The following is a 20,572-nucleotide window of genomic DNA, read 5'->3' as shown; positions in this document are numbered from 1 at the left end:
CCAAGGCAGAGGTACTCACACATGCTTCTCGAGCCCAGACATGCAAGAGAGAGGTACTCACACATGCTTCTCGAGCCCAGGCATGCAAGAGAGAGGTACTCACACAAGCCCCAAGACAGAAGTACTGACATAAGCCTCTTCAGCACAAGCCAATGTTTGATTTATGAAGCAATGGTGTAAACCTTTGCGGACTGGTGGAATCGTAGGTGGGAGGAACCCCCTACACAGGCTACATTAAGGTTCCTATTGTGTATGGGTTCTGTACATCAGTTGATTACCTGGTTCTATAGGTCACTGAGTGACATGGGATGGAAACCTTTGACAGATCTGAGGACTAACTGGGATGGTATCCTGGGGAAGGAGATCTCAGACAGGGACTGGAGCAATATGGTGGCATTTACCAGAGGGGTCTCCCGTGAGACTAGGCTTAAATATATCCAATTTAACTTCCCCCACATGACTTATCTAACACATCACAGACCCCAGGTAATATATGAGGAGGGACCAACGGGGATGCCGGAGGTGTGGACAACACCATGCAGACTTTTGTCACATGACCTGGGGCTGCCCTACCCTCCCTGCCAGTGGTCTGGAAGGTGGTTCTCCAACGGTTACACCCTGAGGCCATTAATTGGGATCCTATTCCTAGACCCAAGAAGCAAAGGTGGGTTCTACATTTCTAGACTTAGCCTTGAACCTACTTAAACACAGAACTATGATGGCTTGGAAGTCGGAAAGGAGACCTGTGCTAGACGTGTGGGTGAGAGATGTCACAACATGAGCAACGGCGGAAGAGAGGGCTCTCCAGCAGGAACACCGTAGGGGAATCAGAAGATCTGGACAGAAATTATAGGAGGCTGGACAAATCCGGAGGGAGATACTGGTTCAGAACGAGGTAATGGGACTGAGACCACACCCAGAAGGACAGCGCAGTCAAAGAGAGTTCCCTTGGAGAGACAGAGGAGGAACCATGGGGTGCCCGGGTAGAAATGCCCCAACCAGGCCATGACACATAATACCAATGCCACCCTAATATCTACCCCTGGACTCACAAGCTCCTATCTCCTAACATATTTTATTTTTTATTTATTTAATGCGTTTTTATATAGCGCGGACTTTACCCGAAGGTGTCAGAGCGCTTCACAATAGGCAAAGTAAAGATACAAGAGGAGAAGAATTACAAGTGAGCCTGTTACAAAAACAAGCGTTACATTACATGAGGCAATCGTGATAATTGTGCACGTATCAAGAGCAAAAAATAAACGAGGTAGCAAACGATACGTTATGAGAGGAAAAAGTGACGTGTGCAGGTTACAAGAGCAAATAAAGTACGAATAGAGGTAAAAAAAGTTGCAATCAATGGTAGACACACTCGTTTTTATACGATGACAGTACGATGACAGTGATACCTACAGACTGACCAATACCAACTGATGGATGCGGCTGACCTCCCCCAATACCGAACAAGGCTGTCTCCACCTGAGACACCATAGCTTGATTGAAGGGTTCTTTTCTTTTTCTATTTTTCTATTTCCTCTTGTTCTTCTTTGAGTTGGCTACAATAGCGATGTGCTTGTTCCCCATTCACCAGGAACTGCTCCAACCATGCTTGCGAACCATGCTTGCGAACCATGCTTGCGAACCATGCTTGCAAACTATGCTTGCGAACCATGCTTGTGAACCACGCTTGCGAACCACGCTTGCGAACCATGCTCGCGAACCATGCTTGTGCTTCCAGCCCCTTCCCTCCCACGCAACTCATAATACGGAGTCATTTCAGATGCGCTCACTCACACCACTGGAGCACTGACCATGTGCCCTCTTTAGGCATTTCAGCGGATGGCTGTAGGAAATGGGGAGCAACAGAAGGCACTATGGAGTGACAAACTCTTATGATGGTCATACCAGCAGCGAGCTACCACCCATGAAGTAATTCTTTCGATATTGTCAATGAGTATCCTCTTCATGTATGTTATTTATGATATATGCCATGCTTGTATGGGTCGACTGTTGGTGAAGATGTGCAAATTGATATAATTAAGATGTCATAAGAATTAAGAAATGCCAATAAGGATATTTAAAAAAAGTCTCTTCAGCACAGGCCTCCAAGAGTGAGGTACTCACACAAGCCTCTCGAGCCCAGCCCTGTACTCACACACACCTCCGGAGCCCAGGCCTCGTACGCAGGGTACTCACACGCACCGCTTGATCCCACACTACAAGGCAGAGTTACTCAAACACGCCTCTTAAGCCCAGGCCTCCAAGACTGAGGTACTCACATGCATCTCTCGGGCCCAAGTCTCCAAGGCAGGGGTGCTCACAAAAGACTCTCAAGCCCAGCCCTGTACTCGCACCAGCCTACAAGACGGATGTACTCACACCCACCTCTCGGGCACAGACCTCCAAGTCTGAGGTACTCACACATGCTTCTCTGGCCCAGGCCTCCAAGACTGAGGTACTCGCACACGCTTCTCAGGCCTCCAAGACTGAGGTACTCACACATACTTCTCGGGCCCTGGCCTCCAAGACTGAGGTACTCACACACACCTCTCGGGCCCAGGCCTCCAAGACTGAGGTATTCAAAAGCGCCTGTAGCCCCAATCGGCAAGACTGAAGTACTCACACATGCCTCACTAACCCAGCCCTCCAAGAGAAAAGAGAGAGATACTCACACAAGACTCCAAACAGGGGTACTCAAGCGTTTCTCAAGCCCAACCCACCATGACTCACACATGCCTCTCAGACCCAGGCCTCCAAGACTGACGTACTCACACATGTCTCTTGAATCCAGGCTTACAGGGAGGTACTTACAACCCCCCCCCGGGACTCAGGCATACAAGATGGAGGTACTCACACACCCCCTCGGACCCAGGCATACAGGACGGGGATACTCACAGACGTCTCTCAAGCGCAAGCCTACAAGACAGAGGTACTCACACACTCCTCTTAGGCCCAGGCCTCTCCAAGACTGCAGTAGCCATAAAAGCCTTTCCAGCCCAGGACTTCAATGCAGAGTATTCACCCAAGCAACTCAAGGCCAGCCTTCTACTCAGACACACCTCTCAAGCCCAGGCTTACAAGACAAATGCACACACAAAAGCCTCTCAAGCCTAGGCCTCCAACACAGGATACTCATTGTAGAAAGCTGGATAACTATGGAGTGTACCAAATGTAGGTGTACACAATGCAGATAGTTCAAGGCGACCCTTATTGGTTTACCGCCGTAATAACGACAATCCCAAAAGCTTTCTTTTGTGGTAGTGTGGGCGAGCAGTTTAGGTTTATCAGAAGGTAGTGCTAAGCATTTGTTGACCATACAGTCAACAAATGAGACACACGCTCAAGAAGCAACTTAAGACCAATTGTTTCGAAAAATAATTATACCTTTTATATGTTTGAACACCAAAAACTTCAAAGAAGATAAGTACTGTTGCAGTTATTAGCAAGTAAGTAACACTGTTACTCAAATGCACTTTTACACAGCAAAGACTTGGAAGTTCTTTTACTGTAAAGGGGTCCCTGCAGACAGTTCTCGGTGGTACCCTGTGGACTGTAGAGTGCTAGGGGTGCAAGGTCACAAGAAAGACCAGTAACAGCGTTTTATCTGCCAAGGGGTGTCAGGGTGCAGTGGTGTTAGTCGAGTAGGATGTCTTGCACACCGCATGGTTGGCGATGAGGGCGGCCACCTAGAAAGAGACTGCAAGGGGTTACTTGGGGAAAAGTCTGGAAGCATCTAACAATGAGCTCAGTTGCTGGATGTCCTGGGTGCCAGGGAACAGCACTGGATGGCGTGGACTCGGGCAGTGGAGCTCGGGTGTAGTGGGTCTTTGGTGCTCCTGGGTCGAGAAGCCCACTGTTCTTGGGTGGACCTGCAAGAAGAGGGACAAAACAGGGCAGCTGGACTACTTTTGGTGATGTCCTCTGCAATGCTGATGTCCCTCAATGGTTGTCCTCAGATGTGATGTTGGAGTCTGGATCGGACTTCAAACAAGTTTTGGTTGCTGCAAAGGGTCCAGAATCCCAAGTATTAGTGCAGGATGGCTCCGGTTGGTCCTGATGTCTTCTCACTTGGTGGGGAGAGGGGTCGGGCCTCTGGGAGCACACTGACCTCCTCTTAGGCAGCTGCTGGATTGGTGGAACCAGTGGTCAGTAGAACGGTGAACTGGACGTTGGGTTGGTGCCTCCAAGAAGCAGGGAAGTGGCTCCTCCACATCAAGGGAGATCGTGATGGCTTGGCGAAGTGCTAGAGGACCTCAGAGGTTTCTGGATGATGCACAGCTGCAGGATGAGTCAAGTTGTCGTGACTGTCGAGACAGGAGCAGGTAAGCAGGCAGCGTTTTGCACCAATATCCACCAGCAGTCCGCAAGTCTCGCTTCTTTGACTCTTCTTGGTCCTTCTTTTTCTTTTGTCAAATGAATCTGTTCTCCTGGTGTCCGGGGGCACCTAAATACAGATTTTAAGGGTGTTTTAGGGGAGTGCAGAGTAGTAGCCAATGGGCAACCTACCCTTGTGGAGACTACACCCTCTGTATGACCACTTCCTATGGGAAATGGGCATAACCCTGTCCCAGAATTCCTAGTTCCATCAAAAACACCTTCCTTGAGTGTCTACTTTGGATAACAAACCTTAGGAGCGTGACTAGGCCAAAGGTGGGAAGTGCCTACTGAATAACTAATTTCCTGCCTGTCGTGGTGCCAAATGGGCCTCAAACAAGTGGTGGCAACTCCCAGGTCTGAGGGAAGGCGGTGTCGCATGTCAAAGGCGGCAGGGTCTTTGAAGCACCTGGCTCTGATATGCTAAATTACTAGACATCCTGCTGGAGGTGGTGTGATCACCTTCCTCAAGAGCTGGCATTGTTTCTAGCTTCTGAGATCATGGGCTCTCGCCTGCAGGGGTCAAAAACTAGTCTGTGGTGGCAGGCTGGTCAAGACTTCAGGGGACACCTCTAAGGGGCACTTTGGGTGCATGTCATGATAAATCCAAGACTGGCATCAGTCTGCATTTATTATGGTGAGGTGTTTGATACCAAACACCATAGGTTTCAGTGAAGCCATTATGTAGCTGAGGAACTCTTGTCAACCAGTTCCCAGTAAATACCAGAAGATGGCTTCTCTGTTCACTTGCAGCATCCAGTAATCGTACTAGACATCACTAGGGCATACCTGGTCATGCATATATGTCCTCATATCAAATTCAAATGCAGCCTGCCTTGGGGTGTAAGGCCTGCTGTAGGGGTGACTAACGTATATTTAGATGACTCAGGCATGGCCCACAATTTGTGTGACATGTTGTGTTTTCACTCATGGCTTGCACCATGACACGCAATCTGCTATGGCAGGCTGTGTGCAGTTGGAAGGGAGGGGGGTCGCTGAGGGAAGCACAGTACATGCTACAGTCCTTAGAGACCCGCTCCAGTACCCAGGCCCTAGGCATCAAGGGTACCATTTACTAAGCACTTACAGAGGTACTGGAGCCTATGCCAATTAGATACAATTTACCATTTTACCTTGTTTTAGGGGAGAGCAGTGGCACTGGGGACCTGGTTAGCAGGGACCCAGTGTACCTCAGTCAAAAACCTCAGTACCAGTGAGCAAAACGTGGGGATAGCTGTAGGAGGCTGGCCTGGCTTGTAGTGGGTACCAGAGGTTCTTACACCTTGTGCCAGCTCCAGTTATCCCTCATTAGTGTAGAAGAGGTGTTTCTAGCAGCTTAGACTGATAGAAGGTAGCTATGGCAAAGCAGCTTAGGCTGAACTAGGAGACATGCAAAGCTCCCACTATACCACTGGTGTCCTATGCACAATATCATAAGAAAACACAATACACAGGAGTACTAAAAATAAAGGTACTTTATTTTTATGACAATGGGGGTCATTCCGACCCTGGCGGTCATGGACCGCCAGGGCCGGGGATGGAGGAAGCACCGCCAACAGGCTGGCGGTGCTTCAGGGGCCATTCTGACCGCGGCGGTAAAGCTGCAGTCAGAAAACGGAAACCGGCGGTTTCCCGCCGGTTTTCCGCTGCCCCAGGGAATCCTCCACGGCGGCGCTGCAAGCAGCGCCGCCATGGGGATTCCGACCCCCTTCCCGCCATCCTGTTTCTGGCGGTGAAACAGGATGGCGGGAACGGGTGTCGTGGGGCCCCTGCAAAGCAGACACTGAAAATCGCGACGGGTGCAACTGCACCCGTCACACATCAGCAACTCCGCCGGCTCCATTCGGAGCCGGCTTCATCGTTGCTGGGGCTTTCCCGCTGGGCCGGCGGGCGGCCTTCTGGCGGTCGCCCGCCGGCCCAGCGGGAAAGTCAGAATGACCGCCGCGATCATTTGACCGCGGTACGGTCTTCTGGCGGTTCCCGCCAGGCGGGCGGCTTCCGCCGCCCGCGGGAGTCAGAATGACCCCCAATATGCCAAAAGTATCTCAGTGAGTACCCTCAGTATGAGGATAAGTTATATACACAAGATATATGTACACAAACCAAAATTAGGTAAGTAATAGCAAGAAAAGTAATGCAAACAGGGTAGAATTCCAATAGATTGCAATAGGAGCACATAGGTATAGAGGCAACACAAACCATAAACTCCAAAAGTGGAATGCGAACCACCAATGGACCCCAAACCTATGTGAGCTTGTAGAGGGTCGCTGGGACTGTAAGAAAACAGTGAGGGTTAGAAAAATAGCCTACCCCAAGACCCTGAAAGGTAGGTGTAAAGTGCACCTACTACCCCCAGAGAGCATAGAAGTCGTGATAGCTGAATTCTGCAGGAAGAACAAACACCAGCAATGCAACAACAGTGGATTTCCGGACCTGAGTACCTGTAAGACAAGGGGACCAAGTCCAATAGTCGCGACAGTGTCGAGAGTGGGCAGGAGCCCAGGAAATGCCAGCTGAGGGTGCAAGGAAGCTGCCACCTGTTGTAAGAAGCTTGGAGTTCTTCAAGAAAGAAGAGGACTAGGGACTTCTCCTTTGGAAGATGGATGTCCCACGTCGCGATGAAGCTTGCAGACGTCTTCCCACGCAGAAAGACCGCAAACAAGCCTTGCTAGCTGCAAGGGTCGCGGTAGAGGTTTTTGGGTGCTGCTGTGGCCCAGGAGGTACCAGGATGTCGCCACTTGGAGGAAGAGACAGAGGGGGCGCCCAGCAAGTCAGGGAGCCCTCACAGAAGCAGGCAGCACCCGCAAAAGTTCCTGAACAGGCACTTGGAAGTAAAGTGAACCGGAGTCTACGCAAAGTCACAAAAGGGAGTCCCACGACGCCGGAGGACAACTCAGAAGGTTGTGCACTGCAGGAAGGAGTGCCGGGGACCCAGGCTTGGCTGTGCACGAAGGAAATCCTGGAAGAGTGCACAGGAGCCAGAGCAGCTGCAAATCACGTGGTACCCAGCAATGCAGTCTAGCGAAGGGAGGCAAGGACTTACCTCCACCAAACTTGGACTGAAGAGTCACTGGACTGTGGGAGTCACTTGGACAGAGTTGCTGAGTTCCAGGGACCACGCTCGTCGTGCGGAGAGGGGACCCAGAGGACCGGTGATGCAGTCTTTTGGTGCTTGCGGTTGCAAGGGGAAGATTCTGTCGACCCACGGGAGATTTTTTCAGAGCTCCTGGTGCAGAGAGGAGGCAGGCTACCCCCAGAGCATGCACCACCTGGAAACAGTCGAGAAAGCCGGCAGGATGAAGCGATACAAGGTTCCTATTAGTCGTCTTGCTACTTTGTTGCGGTTTTGAATGCGTCCTGAACAGTCAGCGGTCAATGCTTTAGTAGAAGGTGAAGGGGAAGATGTAGAGGAACTCTGATGAGCTTTTGCATTCGTTATCTGGTGAGATCCCCAAAGCAGAAACCCTAAATAGCCAGAAAAGGAGGTTTGGCTACCTAGGAAGGAGGATTGGCTACCAAGAGAGGTAAGAGCCTATCAGAAGGAGTCTCTTACGTCACCTGCTGGCACTGGCCACTCAGAGCAGTCCAGTGTGCCAGCAACACCTCTGTTTCCAAGATGGCAGAGGTCTGGGGCACACTGGAGGAGCTCTGGGCACCTCCCCAGGGAGGTGCAGATCAGGGGAGTGGTCACTCCCCTTTCCTTTGTCCAGTTTTGTGCCAGAGCAGGGCTGGGGGAATCCCTAAACCGGTGTAGACTGGCTTATGCAGAGATGGGCACCATCTGTGCCCATCAAAGCATTTCCAGAGGCTGGGGGAGGCTACTCCTCCCCAGCCCTCACACCTATTTCCAAAGGGAGAGGGTGTAACACCCTCTCTCAGAGGAAATCCTTTGTTCTGCCTTCCTGGGCCAGGGCTGCCTGGAAACGAGGAGGGCAGAAATCTGTCTGAGGGGTTGGCAGCAGCAGCAGCTGCAGTGGAGACCCCAGAAAGGCAGTTTGGCAGTACCCGGGTTCTGTGCTAGAGACCCAGGGGATCATGGAAGTGTCCCCCCAATGCCAGAATGGCATTGGGGGGACAATTCCATGATCTTAGACATGTTACATGGCCATGTTCGGAGTTACCATTGTGACGCTATACATAGGTAGTGACCTATGTATAGTGCACGCGTGTAATGGTGTCCCCGCACTCACAAAGTCCGGGGAATTTGCCCTGAACGATGTAGGGGCACCTTGGCTAGTGCCAGGGTGCCCACACACTAAGTAACTTTGCACCCAACCTTCACCAGGTGAAGGTTAGACATATAGGTGACTTATAAGTTACTTAAGTGCAGTGGTAAATGGCTGTGAAATAACGTGGACGTTATTTCACTCAGGCTGCACTGGCAGGCCTGTGTAAGAATTGTCAGAGCTCCCTATGGGTGGCAAAAGAAATGCTGCAGCCCATAGGGATCTCCTGGAACCCCAATACCCTGGGTACCTCAGTACCATATACTAGGGAATTATATGGGTGTCCAGTGTGCCAATGTGAATTGGTAAATTTAGTCACTAGCCTGTTAGTGACAAATTTGGAAAGCAGAGAGAGCATAACCTCTGAGGTTCTGGTTAGCAGAGCCTCAGTGAGACAGTTAGGCATCACACAGGGAACACATACAGGGCACATTCTTATGAGCACTGGGGCCCTGCCTGGCAGGGTCCCAGTGACACATAGACTAAAACAACATATATACAGTGAAATATCGGGGTAACATGCCAGGCAAGATGATACTTTCCTACACCAGCAATGCAACAACAGTGGATTTCCGGACCTGAGTACCTGTAAGACAAAGGGACCAAGTCCAATAGTCGCGACAGTGTCGAGAGTGGGCAGGAGCCCAGGAAATGCCAGCTGAAGATGCAAGGAAGCTGCCACCGGTTGGAAGAAGCTTGGAGTTCTTCAAGAAAGAAGAGGACTAGGGACTTCTCCTTTGGAAGACGGATGTCCCACGTCGCATAAAGCTTGCAGAGGTGTTCCCACGCAGAAAGACGGCAAACGAGCCTTGCTAGCTGCAAGGGTCGCGGTAGAGGTTTTTGGGTGCTGCTGTGGCCCAGGAGGGACCAGGAGGGACCAGGATGTCGCCTTTTAGAGGAGGAGACAGAGGGGGCGCCCAGCAACTCAGGGAGCCCTCACAGAAGCAGGCAGCACCCGCAGAAGTACCCCAACAGGCACTTAGAAGAAAAGTGAACCAGAGTCCATGCGAAGTCACAAAAGGGAGTCCCACAACGCCGAAGGACAACTCAGAAGGTTGTGCACTGCAGGATGGAGTGCCGGGGACCCAGGCTTGGCTGTGCACAAAGGAAATCCTGGAAGAGTGCACAGGAGCCGGAGCAGCTGCAAATCACACGGTACACAGCTTTGCAGTCTAGTGTAGGGAGGCAAGGACTTACCTCCACCAAACTTGGACTGAGGAGTCACTGGACTGTGGGAGTCACTTGGACAGAGTTGCTGTGCTCCAGGGACCACGCTTGTCAGGATGAGAGGGGACCCAGAGGACCAGTGTTGCAGTCTTTTGGTGCCTGGGTTAGCAGGGGGAAGATTCCGTCGACCCACGGGAGATTTCTTCTGAGCTTCTAGTGCAGGAGGAAGGAAGGCTACCCCCAGAGCATGCACCACCTGGAAACAGTCGAGAAAGCCGGCAGGATTAGGAGCTACAATGTTGCTGGTAGTCGTCTTGCTACTTTGTTGCGGTTTTGCAGGCGTCCTGGAGCAGTCAGCGGTTGATCCTTTGGTAGAAGGTGAAGAGGGAGATGCAGAGGAACTCTGGTGAGCTCTTGCATTCGTTATCGGAAGAATTCCCCAAAGCAGAGACCCTAAATAGCCAGAAAAGTAGGTTTGGCTACCAAGTTAGGAGGATTGGCTACCAAGAGAGGAAAGAGCCTATCAGAAGGAGCCTCTGACGTCACCTGCTGGCACTGGCCACTCAGAGCAGTCCAGTGTGCCCCCAACACCTCTGTTTCCAAGATGGCAGAGGTCTGGGACACACTGGAGCAGCTCTGGGCACCTCCCCTGGGAGGTGACGGTCAGGGGAGTGGTCACTCCCCTTTCCTTTGTCTAGTTTCGCGCCAGAGCAGGGCTGGGGGATCCCTGAACCGGTGTAGACTGGCTTATGCAGAGATGGGCACCATCTGTACCCATCAAAGCATTTCCAGAGGCTGGGGGAGGCTAGTCCTCCCCAGCCTTCACACCTATTTCCAAAGGGAGAGGGTGTACCACCCTCTCTCAGAGGGAATCCTTTGTTCTGCCTTCCTGGGCCAGGGCTGCCTGGACCCCAGGAGGGCAAAAACCTGTCTGAGGGGTTGGCAGCAGCTGCAGTGGAAACCCCGGAAAGCCAGTTTGGCAGTACCCGGGTTCTGTGCTAGAGACCCGGGGGATCATGGAATTGTCCCCCCAATACCAGAATGGTATTGGGGTGACAATTCCATGATCTTAGACATGTTACATGGCCATGTTTGGAGTTACCATTGTGAAGCTACACATAGGTAGTGACCGATGTATAGTGCACACGTGTAATGGTGTCCCCGCACTCACAAAGTCCGGGGAATTTGCCCTGAACGATGTGGGGGCACCTTGGCTAGTGCCAGGGTGCCCACACACTAAGTAACTTTGCACCTAACCTTCACCAGATGAAGGTTAGACAAATAGGTGACTTATAAGTTACTTAAGTGCAATGGTAAATGGCTGTGAAATAACGTGGACGTTATTTCATGCAGGCTGCAGTGGCAGGCCTGTGTAAGAATTGTCAGAGCTCCCTGTGGGTGGCAAAAGAAATGCTGCAGCCCATAGGGATCTCCTGGAACCCCAATACCCTGAGTACCTCAGTACCATATACAAGGGAATTAAATGGGTGTACCAGTATGCCAATGTGAATTGGTAAATTTAGTCACAAGCCTGTTAGTGACAAATTTGGAAAGCAGAGAGATCATAACCACTGAGGTTCTGGTTAGCAGAGCCTCAGTGAGACAGTTAGGCACCACACAGGGACCACATATAGGCCACAAACCTATGAGCAGTGGTGTCCTGGCTAGCAGGATCCCAGTGACACATAACAAACATACTTACAACATAGGGTTTTCACTATGAGCACTGGGCCCTGGCTAGCAGGATCCCAGTGAGACAGTGAAAACACCCTGACATATACTCACAAACAGGCCAAAAGTGGGGGTAACCAGGCTAGAAAGAGGCTACTTTCCTACAATAGCCATGTCAAAAACTGCACTTTCCTACACATGCTACTCGGGCCCAGGCCTCCAAAACTGAGGTAGTCACACATGTCTCTCAGGTCCAAGCCTCCAAGATGGAGATACTGATACAAGCCTCTCGAGTCCAGGCCTGCATCGAGGGGACTCATACAAGTCTCTTGAGCCCTGGAGTCCCCATTGCCCAGGCCTACAAGAGCGCGGTACTCACACAAGCCTCTCGAACTCAGCACTGTAGTCCCACATGCTTCTCAAGCTGAGGCCTCCAAGACTGAGGTACTCACACATGCTTCTCGGGTCCAGGCCTCCAAGATAGAGGTACTCATACAAGCCTCTCGAGCCCTGGAGTCACCCTTGCCCAGGCCTTCAAGAGCGCAGTACTCACACAAGCCACTCAAGCTCAGCACTGCACTCACACACGCTTCTCGAGCCCAGGCCTCCAAGACTGAGATACTCAGACATGCCTCTCCGGTCCAGGCCTCCAAGATGAAGGTACTCATACAAGCCTCTCAAGCCCTGGAGTCCCCCCTGGCCAGGCCTACAAGAGCGTGGTACTCACACAGGCCTCTCGAGCCCAGGCCTATGAGACAGATGTACTCACACACGCCTCTCAGGTCCAGCCCTCCAAGGCAGTACTCACACTAGCCTTTCGAGCCCAAGACATCTCTGCAGGATGCCCAGCAGGCCTGGGACACAGCCTCCCTGGAAGCAGTTGTTCTGTAGATCCAGAATCTTCAGATTCTTCAGCTCTTGAAGCGCAGGAGACAGGTCCGCCATGCAGTCATCTGTAAGCTTGTTCATCCCCAAACTGTAGGAAGATCAAAGACACAACGGCTAGTAACCCGACAGAGGTAAACACTTTCATAAAGTAAGTAAGTGTACACCTGAGGCAAATCTGGACACAATTAGGGCATTCTGAGAAGAAAGCACACAGATGAGTGGTTCACCTGGAACTGTAGCCACCGCCATAGAATCAAAGTGAGGGTATAAAAAAAAAGCCTCCATGATACTTCAATTATTCAGTAAGCATGGCAGTAGCTAAGGGCTGGTTGTAGAGACAAAAACTGAAAGTGGCTGGAGATGGGCAATAAAGTGTATTCTGCAAAGCAGGTGGAGGTCGTGACCCAATCTGGAGCAGAACAAGCGACCAAACTGTGCGAGAGAAGCAAGCAGGAGGTGCAACAGGCTGTACGGCAAAACCACGCATGGCTTAACAACGCGGTCGGAACCACGACCACGTCCATACCACACATGCCTTGACCACGCAGGCCTTTACCACGCAAGCCTTTACAGTGAACTTCATTGTAAAAGCATACTTAGTAAAGGTATATGTATTAACGCCATGCGTGATTGTTATGTACAGCCCCCCTGACCCTCTGCACCCACCCTGAACCCTAAAACCTATCCCTCTATGTCCTAAAAACGACCCCACCCCATCTCAAACCTGAACCCTAAAACCTACGCTGCCCTATCCTAAAAATTACCCCAACCCCCCACCCTGAACCCTAAAACCTACCTGCCCTGTCCTAAAAACTACCCTGACACCCCAAACCCCACCCTGAACCTTAAAACCTATCCCACCCTGTTCTAAAAACTACTCGACCCGCCCCTCCACTAAACCCTAAAACTTTCTGTGCCCTGTCCTAAAATCTACCCTGACCCCAACCCCCATCCTAAAACCTAAAACCTACCCTGCCCTAAACATTACCCTGCTCTGTCCTAAAAACTACCCCAAACCCCAGCCCCGCCCCCAAAACCCTAAATACCTACCCCGCCCTGCCCTAAAAACGACCCGACCACCCACCCTGAACCCTTAAAAAATACACCACCCTGTTCTAAAAATTACCCCGATCCCTTGCCTTGAATCCTAAAACCTACCCCATCCTGTCCTGAAAACTACCCCGACCCCACAATAAACCCTGCAAACTATGCTGCCCAGTCTTAAAAATTACCCCAACCCCCCACCCCTGCTCTGAACCCTAAAACCTACCTCGCCCTGTCCTAAAAATTACCTTGACCCCCACCCTGAACCCTAAAACCTACCGTACCCTGTCTTAAAAACTACCCCAATCCCCACCAGAACCCTAAAACCTACCCCTCCCTGTCCTGAAAAATATGCCAATGCCCCCACCTTGAACCCTAAAAGCTACCCTGCCATGTCCTAAAAATTACCCTGAACACCACACCCTGACCCCTAAAACCTACCCCACTCTGTCCTAAAAACTACCCAACCCCCCACCATAAACATTAAAATCTACCCTGCCCTGTTCTAAAAACTACCCTGAACCCTAAAACCTAGCTCGCCCTGTCCTAAAAACTACGCCGACACCCCAGCGCCACTTACCAAGCTGCCGCGTTCCCGGACATGTGTGGTTCAGGCACACAGGCACCTGCATGGTTCAGGCACATGACTGGTTCAGGCACATGCATGGTTCAGGCACATGCGTGGTTCAGGCACACAGGCATATGCATGGTTCAGGCACATGTGTGGTTCAGGACAGGCATGGTTCAGGCACACAGGCACATGCATGGTTCAGGTACATGCCTGGTTCAGACACACAGGCACATGCGTGGTTCAGGCACATGTGTGGTTCAGGCACATGTGTGGTTCAGGCAAATGCGTGATTCAGGGACATGCGTGGTTCTGGCACACAGGCACATGCATGGTTCAGGCACATGAATGGTTCATGCACATGCGTGGTTCAGGCACACAGGCATATGCTTGGTTCAGGCACATGCGTGGTTCAGGCACACAGGCACATGCATGTTTCAGGCATATGCATGTTTCAGGCACATGCATGGTTCAGGCACATGAATGGTTCAGGCACACAGGCATATGCTTGGTTCAGACACATGCATGGTTCAGGCACATGCATGGTTCGGGCACATGAATGGTTCAGGCACACAGGCATATGCATGGTTCAGGCACATGCATGGTTCAGGCACACAGGCATATGCTTGGTTCAGGCACATGCGTGATTCAGGCACACAGGCACATGCATGTTTCAGGCATATGCATGGTTCAGGCACATGCGTGGTCCAGGCACATGCATGGTTCAGGGAAATGTGTGGTTCAGGCACGCAGGCACATGCATGGTTCAGGCACATGTGTGGTTCAGGCACATGCATAGTTCAGGTCCATGTGTGGCTCCGAACGCGTAGAGAAAGCCATTTCCCACTGCAACGCAGTACACAGTGCCCACACTGAGGGTTCTTGGAAGATGGAAAGATGTCATCTCACAGGGAGACCCACATTCAGCAGACAGTGGTCTGCACATGGAGCACAGGACAGCACCAACATGCTTGCCATCATCAAAACACAAGGTGGGTTTGAAGAAGGTGTAAGACCCTCACACGAAGACACACGTACATCCCAGAAGGTTACAACAACTGAACTATACCTTATTATTGGTACCACTGGGACATCTAGCCGACAGCAGACTGCACACCCCGCCTCCTGAAAGCTCACAAGAGCGCTGCCATGTACAAAAAAAAAGTAATACAGTATGGCAAAAGAGTTTAGTGTTAGGAAAATGTGGAATCCTTAGGATACAGGAACATTTGTGTTGAAAAATAGCAAAAAAAAAGTTACAAAAATTAAGGAAAAACGTGTCACGTAAAACAGCCAAACCTAAGAGATGAAAAGGACTGTAAGAAGGGAAGGTATAGCGGTACCAAGGGACCTTAGATAGATACCACCAGTTACATTAGCAGCTGAACACAAGTGTGGTACCCAAGGACTGTGAGAAGAGAAGGGCTAGCGGTACCAAGGGACTTTAGGGAGATACCACAAGTGTCATTAGCAGCTGAACACAAGTGTGGTACCCAAGGACTGTGAGAAGAGAAGGGCTAGCGGTACAGAGGGACCTTAGGGAGATACCACAAAGTGTCATTAGCAGCTGAACACAAGTGTGGTACCCAAGGACTGTGAGAAGAGAAGGGCTAGCGGTACAGAGGGACCTTAGGGAGATACCACAAGTGTCATTAGCAGCTGAACACAAGTGTGGTACCCAAGGACTGTGAGAAGGGAAGAGTTAGCGGTACAGAGGGACCTTAGGGAGATACCACCAGTGCCATTAGCAGCTGAACACAAGTGTGGTACTCAAGGACTGTGAGAAGGGAAGGGTTAGCGGTACAGAGGGACCTTAGGGAGATACCACCAGTGCCATTAGCAGCTGAACACAAGTGTGGTACCCAAGGACTGTGAGAAGTGAAGGGCTAGCGGTACCGAGGGACCTTAGGGAGATACCACAAGTGCCATTAGCAGCTGAACACAAGTGTGGTACCCAATGACTGTGAGAAGGGAAGGAATTGCGGTACTGAGAGACCTTAGGTAGATACCACCACTGCCAATAACAGTTGAACACAAGTGTGGTACCCAAGGACTATGAGAAGGGAAGGGACAGCGGTACTGAGGGACCTTAGGGAGATACCACCAGTGCCATTAGCAGTTGAACACAAGTGTGGTACCTAAGGACTGTGAGACGGGAAAGGATGGGATAGCGGTACCGAAGGTCCTTAGGGAGATACCACCAGTGCCATTAGCAGCTGAACACAAGTGTGGTACCCAAGGAATGAGAGAAAGGAAAGAAAGGGATAGCGGTACTGAGGGTCCTTAGGGAGATACCACCAGTGTCATTAGCAGCTGAACACAAATGTGGTACCCAAGGAATGAGAGAAGGGAAAGGAAGGGATAGCAGTACCGAAGGTCCTTAGGGAGATACCACCAATGCCATTAGCAGCTGAACACAAGTGTGGTACCCAAGGAATGAGAGAAGGGAAGGGTGAGCAGTACTGAGGGACCTTAGGGAGATACCACAAGTGCCATTAGCAGCTGAACACAAGTGTGGTACCCAAGGACTGTGAGACGGGAAGGGATAGCGGTACAGAGGAACCTTAGGGAGATACCACAAGTGTCATTAGCAGCTGAACACAAGTGTGGTACCCAATGACTGTGAGAAGGGAAGGGATAGCGGTATTGAGGGACCTTAGGGAGATACCACCACTGCCATTAGCAGTTGAACACAAGTTTGGTACCCAAGGACTATGAGAAGGGAAGGGATAGCGGTACTGAGGGACCTTAGGGAGATGCCACCAGTGCCATTAGCAGTTGAACACAAGTGTGGTGCCCAAGGACTGTGAGGAGGGAAGGGATAGACTTAGTGATACCGATGGACCTTAGTGAGATACCTCCAGTGCCATTAGCAGCTAAACACAAGTGTGGCACCCACGGACTGTGAGGACAGAAGGGATAGCGGAACCGAGGGACGTTAGATAGATACCACCAGTGCCATTAGCAGCTGAACACAATTGTGGTGCCCAAGGACTGGAAGGGGCAGACTTAGGGGTACCGAGGGACCTTAGTGAGATACCACTGGTGCCACTAGCAGCTGCACACAAGTGTGGTACACAAGGACTGAGAAAAGGGAAGGGATAGAGGTACAGAGGGACCTTAGGGAGATACCACCAGTGCCATTAGCAGTTGAACATTAGGGTGGTACCAAAGGATTAAGAGAAGGGAAGGGATAGACTTAGGGGTACTGAGGGAATTTAGGGAGATACCACCAGTGCTATTAGCAGTTGAACACAAGTGTGGTACCCAAGGACTGTGAGAACAGAAGGGATTGTGGTACTGAGGGACCTTAGGGAGATACCAACAGTGTAATTAGCAGATGAACACAAGTGTGGTATCAAGGACTGAGAGGAAGGAAGGGATAGACTTAGGGATATGGAAGTCCTTAGGGAGATACCACCAGTGACATTAGCAGCTCAACACAAGTGTGGTACCCAAGGACTGAGAGGAGGGAAGGGATAGACTTAGCGATACTGAAGGACCTTAGGGAGATACCACCAGTGACATTAACAGCTCAACACAAATGTGGTACCAAGGACTGAGAGGAGGGAAGGAAGGGATAGCGGTACCGAAGGTCCTTAGGGAGATACCACCAATGCCATTAGCAGCTGAACACAAGTGTGGTACCCAAGGAATGAGAGAAGGAAAGGGTGAGCGGTACTGAGGGACCTTAGGGTGATACCACAAGTGCCATTAGCAGCTGAACACAAGTGTGGTACCCAAGGACTGTGAGACGGGAAGGGATAGCGGTACAGAGGAACCTTAGGGAGATACCACAAGTGTCATTAGCAGCTGAACACAAGTGTGGTACCCAATGTGAGAAAGTAGCCACTTTCTAGCCTTGTTACCCCCACTTTTGGCCTGTTTGTGAGTGTATGTAAGGGTGTTTTCACTGTCTCACTGGGATCCTGCTAGCCAGGGCCCAGTGCTCATAGTGAAAACCCTATGTTTTCAGTATGTTTGTTATGTGTCACTGGGACCCTGCTAGTCAGGACCCCAGTGCTCATAAGTTTGTGGCCTATATGTATGTGTTCCCTGTGTGGTGCCTAACTGTCTCACTGAGGCTCTGCTAACCAGAACCTCAGTGGTTATGCTCTCTCATTTCTTTTAAATTGTCACTAACAGGCTAGTGACCAATTTTACCAATTTACATTGGCTTACTGGAACACCCTTATAATTCCCTAGTATATGGTACTAAGGTACCCAGGGTATTGGGGTTCCAGGAGATCCCTATGGGCTGCAGCATTTCTTTTGTCACCCATAGGGAGCTCTGACAATTCTTACACAGGCCTGCCACTGCAACCTGAGTGAAATAACGTCCACGTTATTTCACAGCCATTTTACACTGCACTTAAGTAACTTATAAGTCACCTATATGTCTAACCTTTACCTGGTAAAGGTTAGGTGCAAAGTTACTTAGTGTGAGGGCACCCTGGCACTAGCCAAGGTGCCCCCACATTGTTCAGGGCCAATTCCCCGGACTTTGTGAGTGAGGGGATACCATTACACGCGTGCACTACATATAGGTCACTACCTATATGTAGCTTCACCATGGTAACTCCGAATATGGCCATGTAACATGTCTATGATCATGGAATTGCCCCCTCTATGCCATCCTGGCATAGTTGGCACAATCCCATGATCCCAGTGGTCTGTAGCATAGACCCTGGTACTGCCAAACTGCCTTTCCTGGGGTTTCACTGCAGCTGCTGCTGCTGCTGCTGCCAACCCCTCAGACAGGTTTCTGCCCCCCTGGGGTCAAGCCAGGCTTGTCCCAGGATGGCAGAACAAAGGACTTCCTCTGAGAGAGGGTGTTACACCCTCTCCCTTTGGAAAATGGTGTGAAGGCAGGGGAGGAGTAGCCTCCCCCAGCCTCTGGAAATGCTTTCTTGGGCACAGATGTGCCCAATTCTGCATAAGTCAGTCTACACCGGTTCAGGGGACCCCTTAGCCCTGCTCTGGCGCGAAACTGGACAAAGGAAAGGGGAGTGACCACTCCCCTGACCTGCACCTCCCATGGGAGGTGTCCAGAGCTCCTCCAGTGTGCTCCAGACCTCTGCCATCTTGGAAACAGAGGTGCTGCTGGCACACTGGACTGCTCTGAGTGGCCAGTGCCCCCAGGTGACGTCAGAGACTCCTTCTGATAGGCTCCTTCAGGTGTTAGTAGCCTATCCTCTCTCCTAGGTAGCCAAACCCTCTTTTCTGGCTATTTAGGGTCTCTGTCTCTGGGGAAACTTTAGATAACGAATGCAAGAGCTCATCAGAGTTCCTCTGCATCTCTCTCTTCACCTTCTGCCAAGGAATCGACTGCTGACCGCGCTGGAAGCCTGCAAAACTGCAACATAGTAGCAAAGACGACTACTGCAACTCTGTAACGCTGATCCTGCCGCCTTCTCGACCGTTTTCCTGGTGGTGCATGCTGTGGGGGTAGTCTGCCTCCTCTCTGCACTAGAAGCTGCGAAGAAATCTCCCGTGGGTCGACGGAATCTTCCCCCTGCAACCGCAGGCACCAAAAAGCTGCATTACCGGTCCCTTGCGTCTCCTCTCAGCACGATGAGCGAGGTCCCTTGAATCCAGCAACTCTGTCCAAGTGACTCCCACAGTCCAGTGACTCTTCAGTCCAAGTCTGGTGGAGGTAAGTCCTTGCTTCCCCACGCCAGACTGCATTGTTGGTAACCGCGACTTTTGCAACTTCTCTGGCCCCTGTGCACTTCCGGCGGAAATCCTTTGTGCACAGCCAAGCCTGGGTCCACGGCACTCTAACCTGCATTGCACGACTTTCTAAGTTGGTCTCCGGCGACGTGGGACTCCTTTGTGTAACTTCGGGTGAGCACCGTTTCACGCATCCTCGTAGTGCCTGTTTCTGGCACTTCTCCGGGTGCTACCTGCTGCTGAGAGGGCTCCTTGTCTTGCTCGACGTCCCCTCTTCCTCCTGGTCCAATTTGCGACCTCCTGGTCCCTCCTGGGCCACAGCAGCGTCCAAAAACGCTAACCGCACGATTTGCAGCTAGCAAGGCTTGTTGGCGTTCTTTCGGCGGGAAAATACTTCTGCACGACTCTCCACGGCGAGAGGGATCCGTCCACCAAAGGGGAAGTCTCTAGCCCTTTTCATTCCTGCAGAATCCTCAGCTTCTTCTGTCCAGTAGAAGCTTCTTTGCACCCACAGCTGGCATTTCCTGGGCATATGCCCATCTCCGACTTGCTTGTGACTTTTGGACTTGGTCCCCTTGTTCCACAGGTACCTTAGATTGGAAATCCATCGTTGTTGCATTGTTGGTTTGTGTCTTTCCTGCATTATTCCTCTATCACGACTTCTTTGTCTTTGGGGGAACTTTAGTGCACTTTGCACTCACTTTTCAGGGTCTTGGGGAGGGTTATTTTTCTATCCCTCACTATTTTCTAATAGTCCCAGCGACCCTCTACAAGGTCACATAGGTTTGGGGTCCATTCGTGGTTCGCATTCCACTTTTGGAGTATATGGTTTGTGTTGCCCCTATCCCTATGTTTCCCCATTGCATCCTATTGTAACTATACATTGTTTGCACTGTTTTCTAAGACTATACTGCATATTTTTGCTATTGTGTATATATATCTTGTGTATATTTCCTATCCT

General features: G+C 51.0%; 1 protein-coding gene across 3 annotated transcripts in view; it reads right to left on the bottom strand.

Moving 5' to 3' along the window:
• LOC138262281 (NACHT, LRR and PYD domains-containing protein 3-like) overlaps positions 1-20,572 on the bottom strand; it is a 260,469-nt gene that overhangs the window by 109,334 nt on the left and 130,563 nt on the right. For all 3 annotated transcript variants that reach the window (XM_069212175.1, XM_069212177.1, XM_069212176.1), the window contains exon 4: positions 12,247-12,414. In XM_069212175.1, coding sequence (XP_069068276.1) covers positions 12,247-12,414 — 168 coding nt within the window. The remainder of the gene's footprint in view (positions 1-12,246; positions 12,415-20,572) is intronic.

The sequence above is a fragment of the Pleurodeles waltl genome, chromosome 10, assembly GCF_031143425.1.
Source record: "Pleurodeles waltl isolate 20211129_DDA chromosome 10, aPleWal1.hap1.20221129, whole genome shotgun sequence".
Classification (NCBI taxonomy): domain Eukaryota; kingdom Metazoa; phylum Chordata; class Amphibia; order Caudata; family Salamandridae; genus Pleurodeles; species Pleurodeles waltl.
The sequence above is the reverse complement of the archived record's forward strand: the minus strand, read 5'-3'. Positions and strand labels throughout refer to the sequence as shown.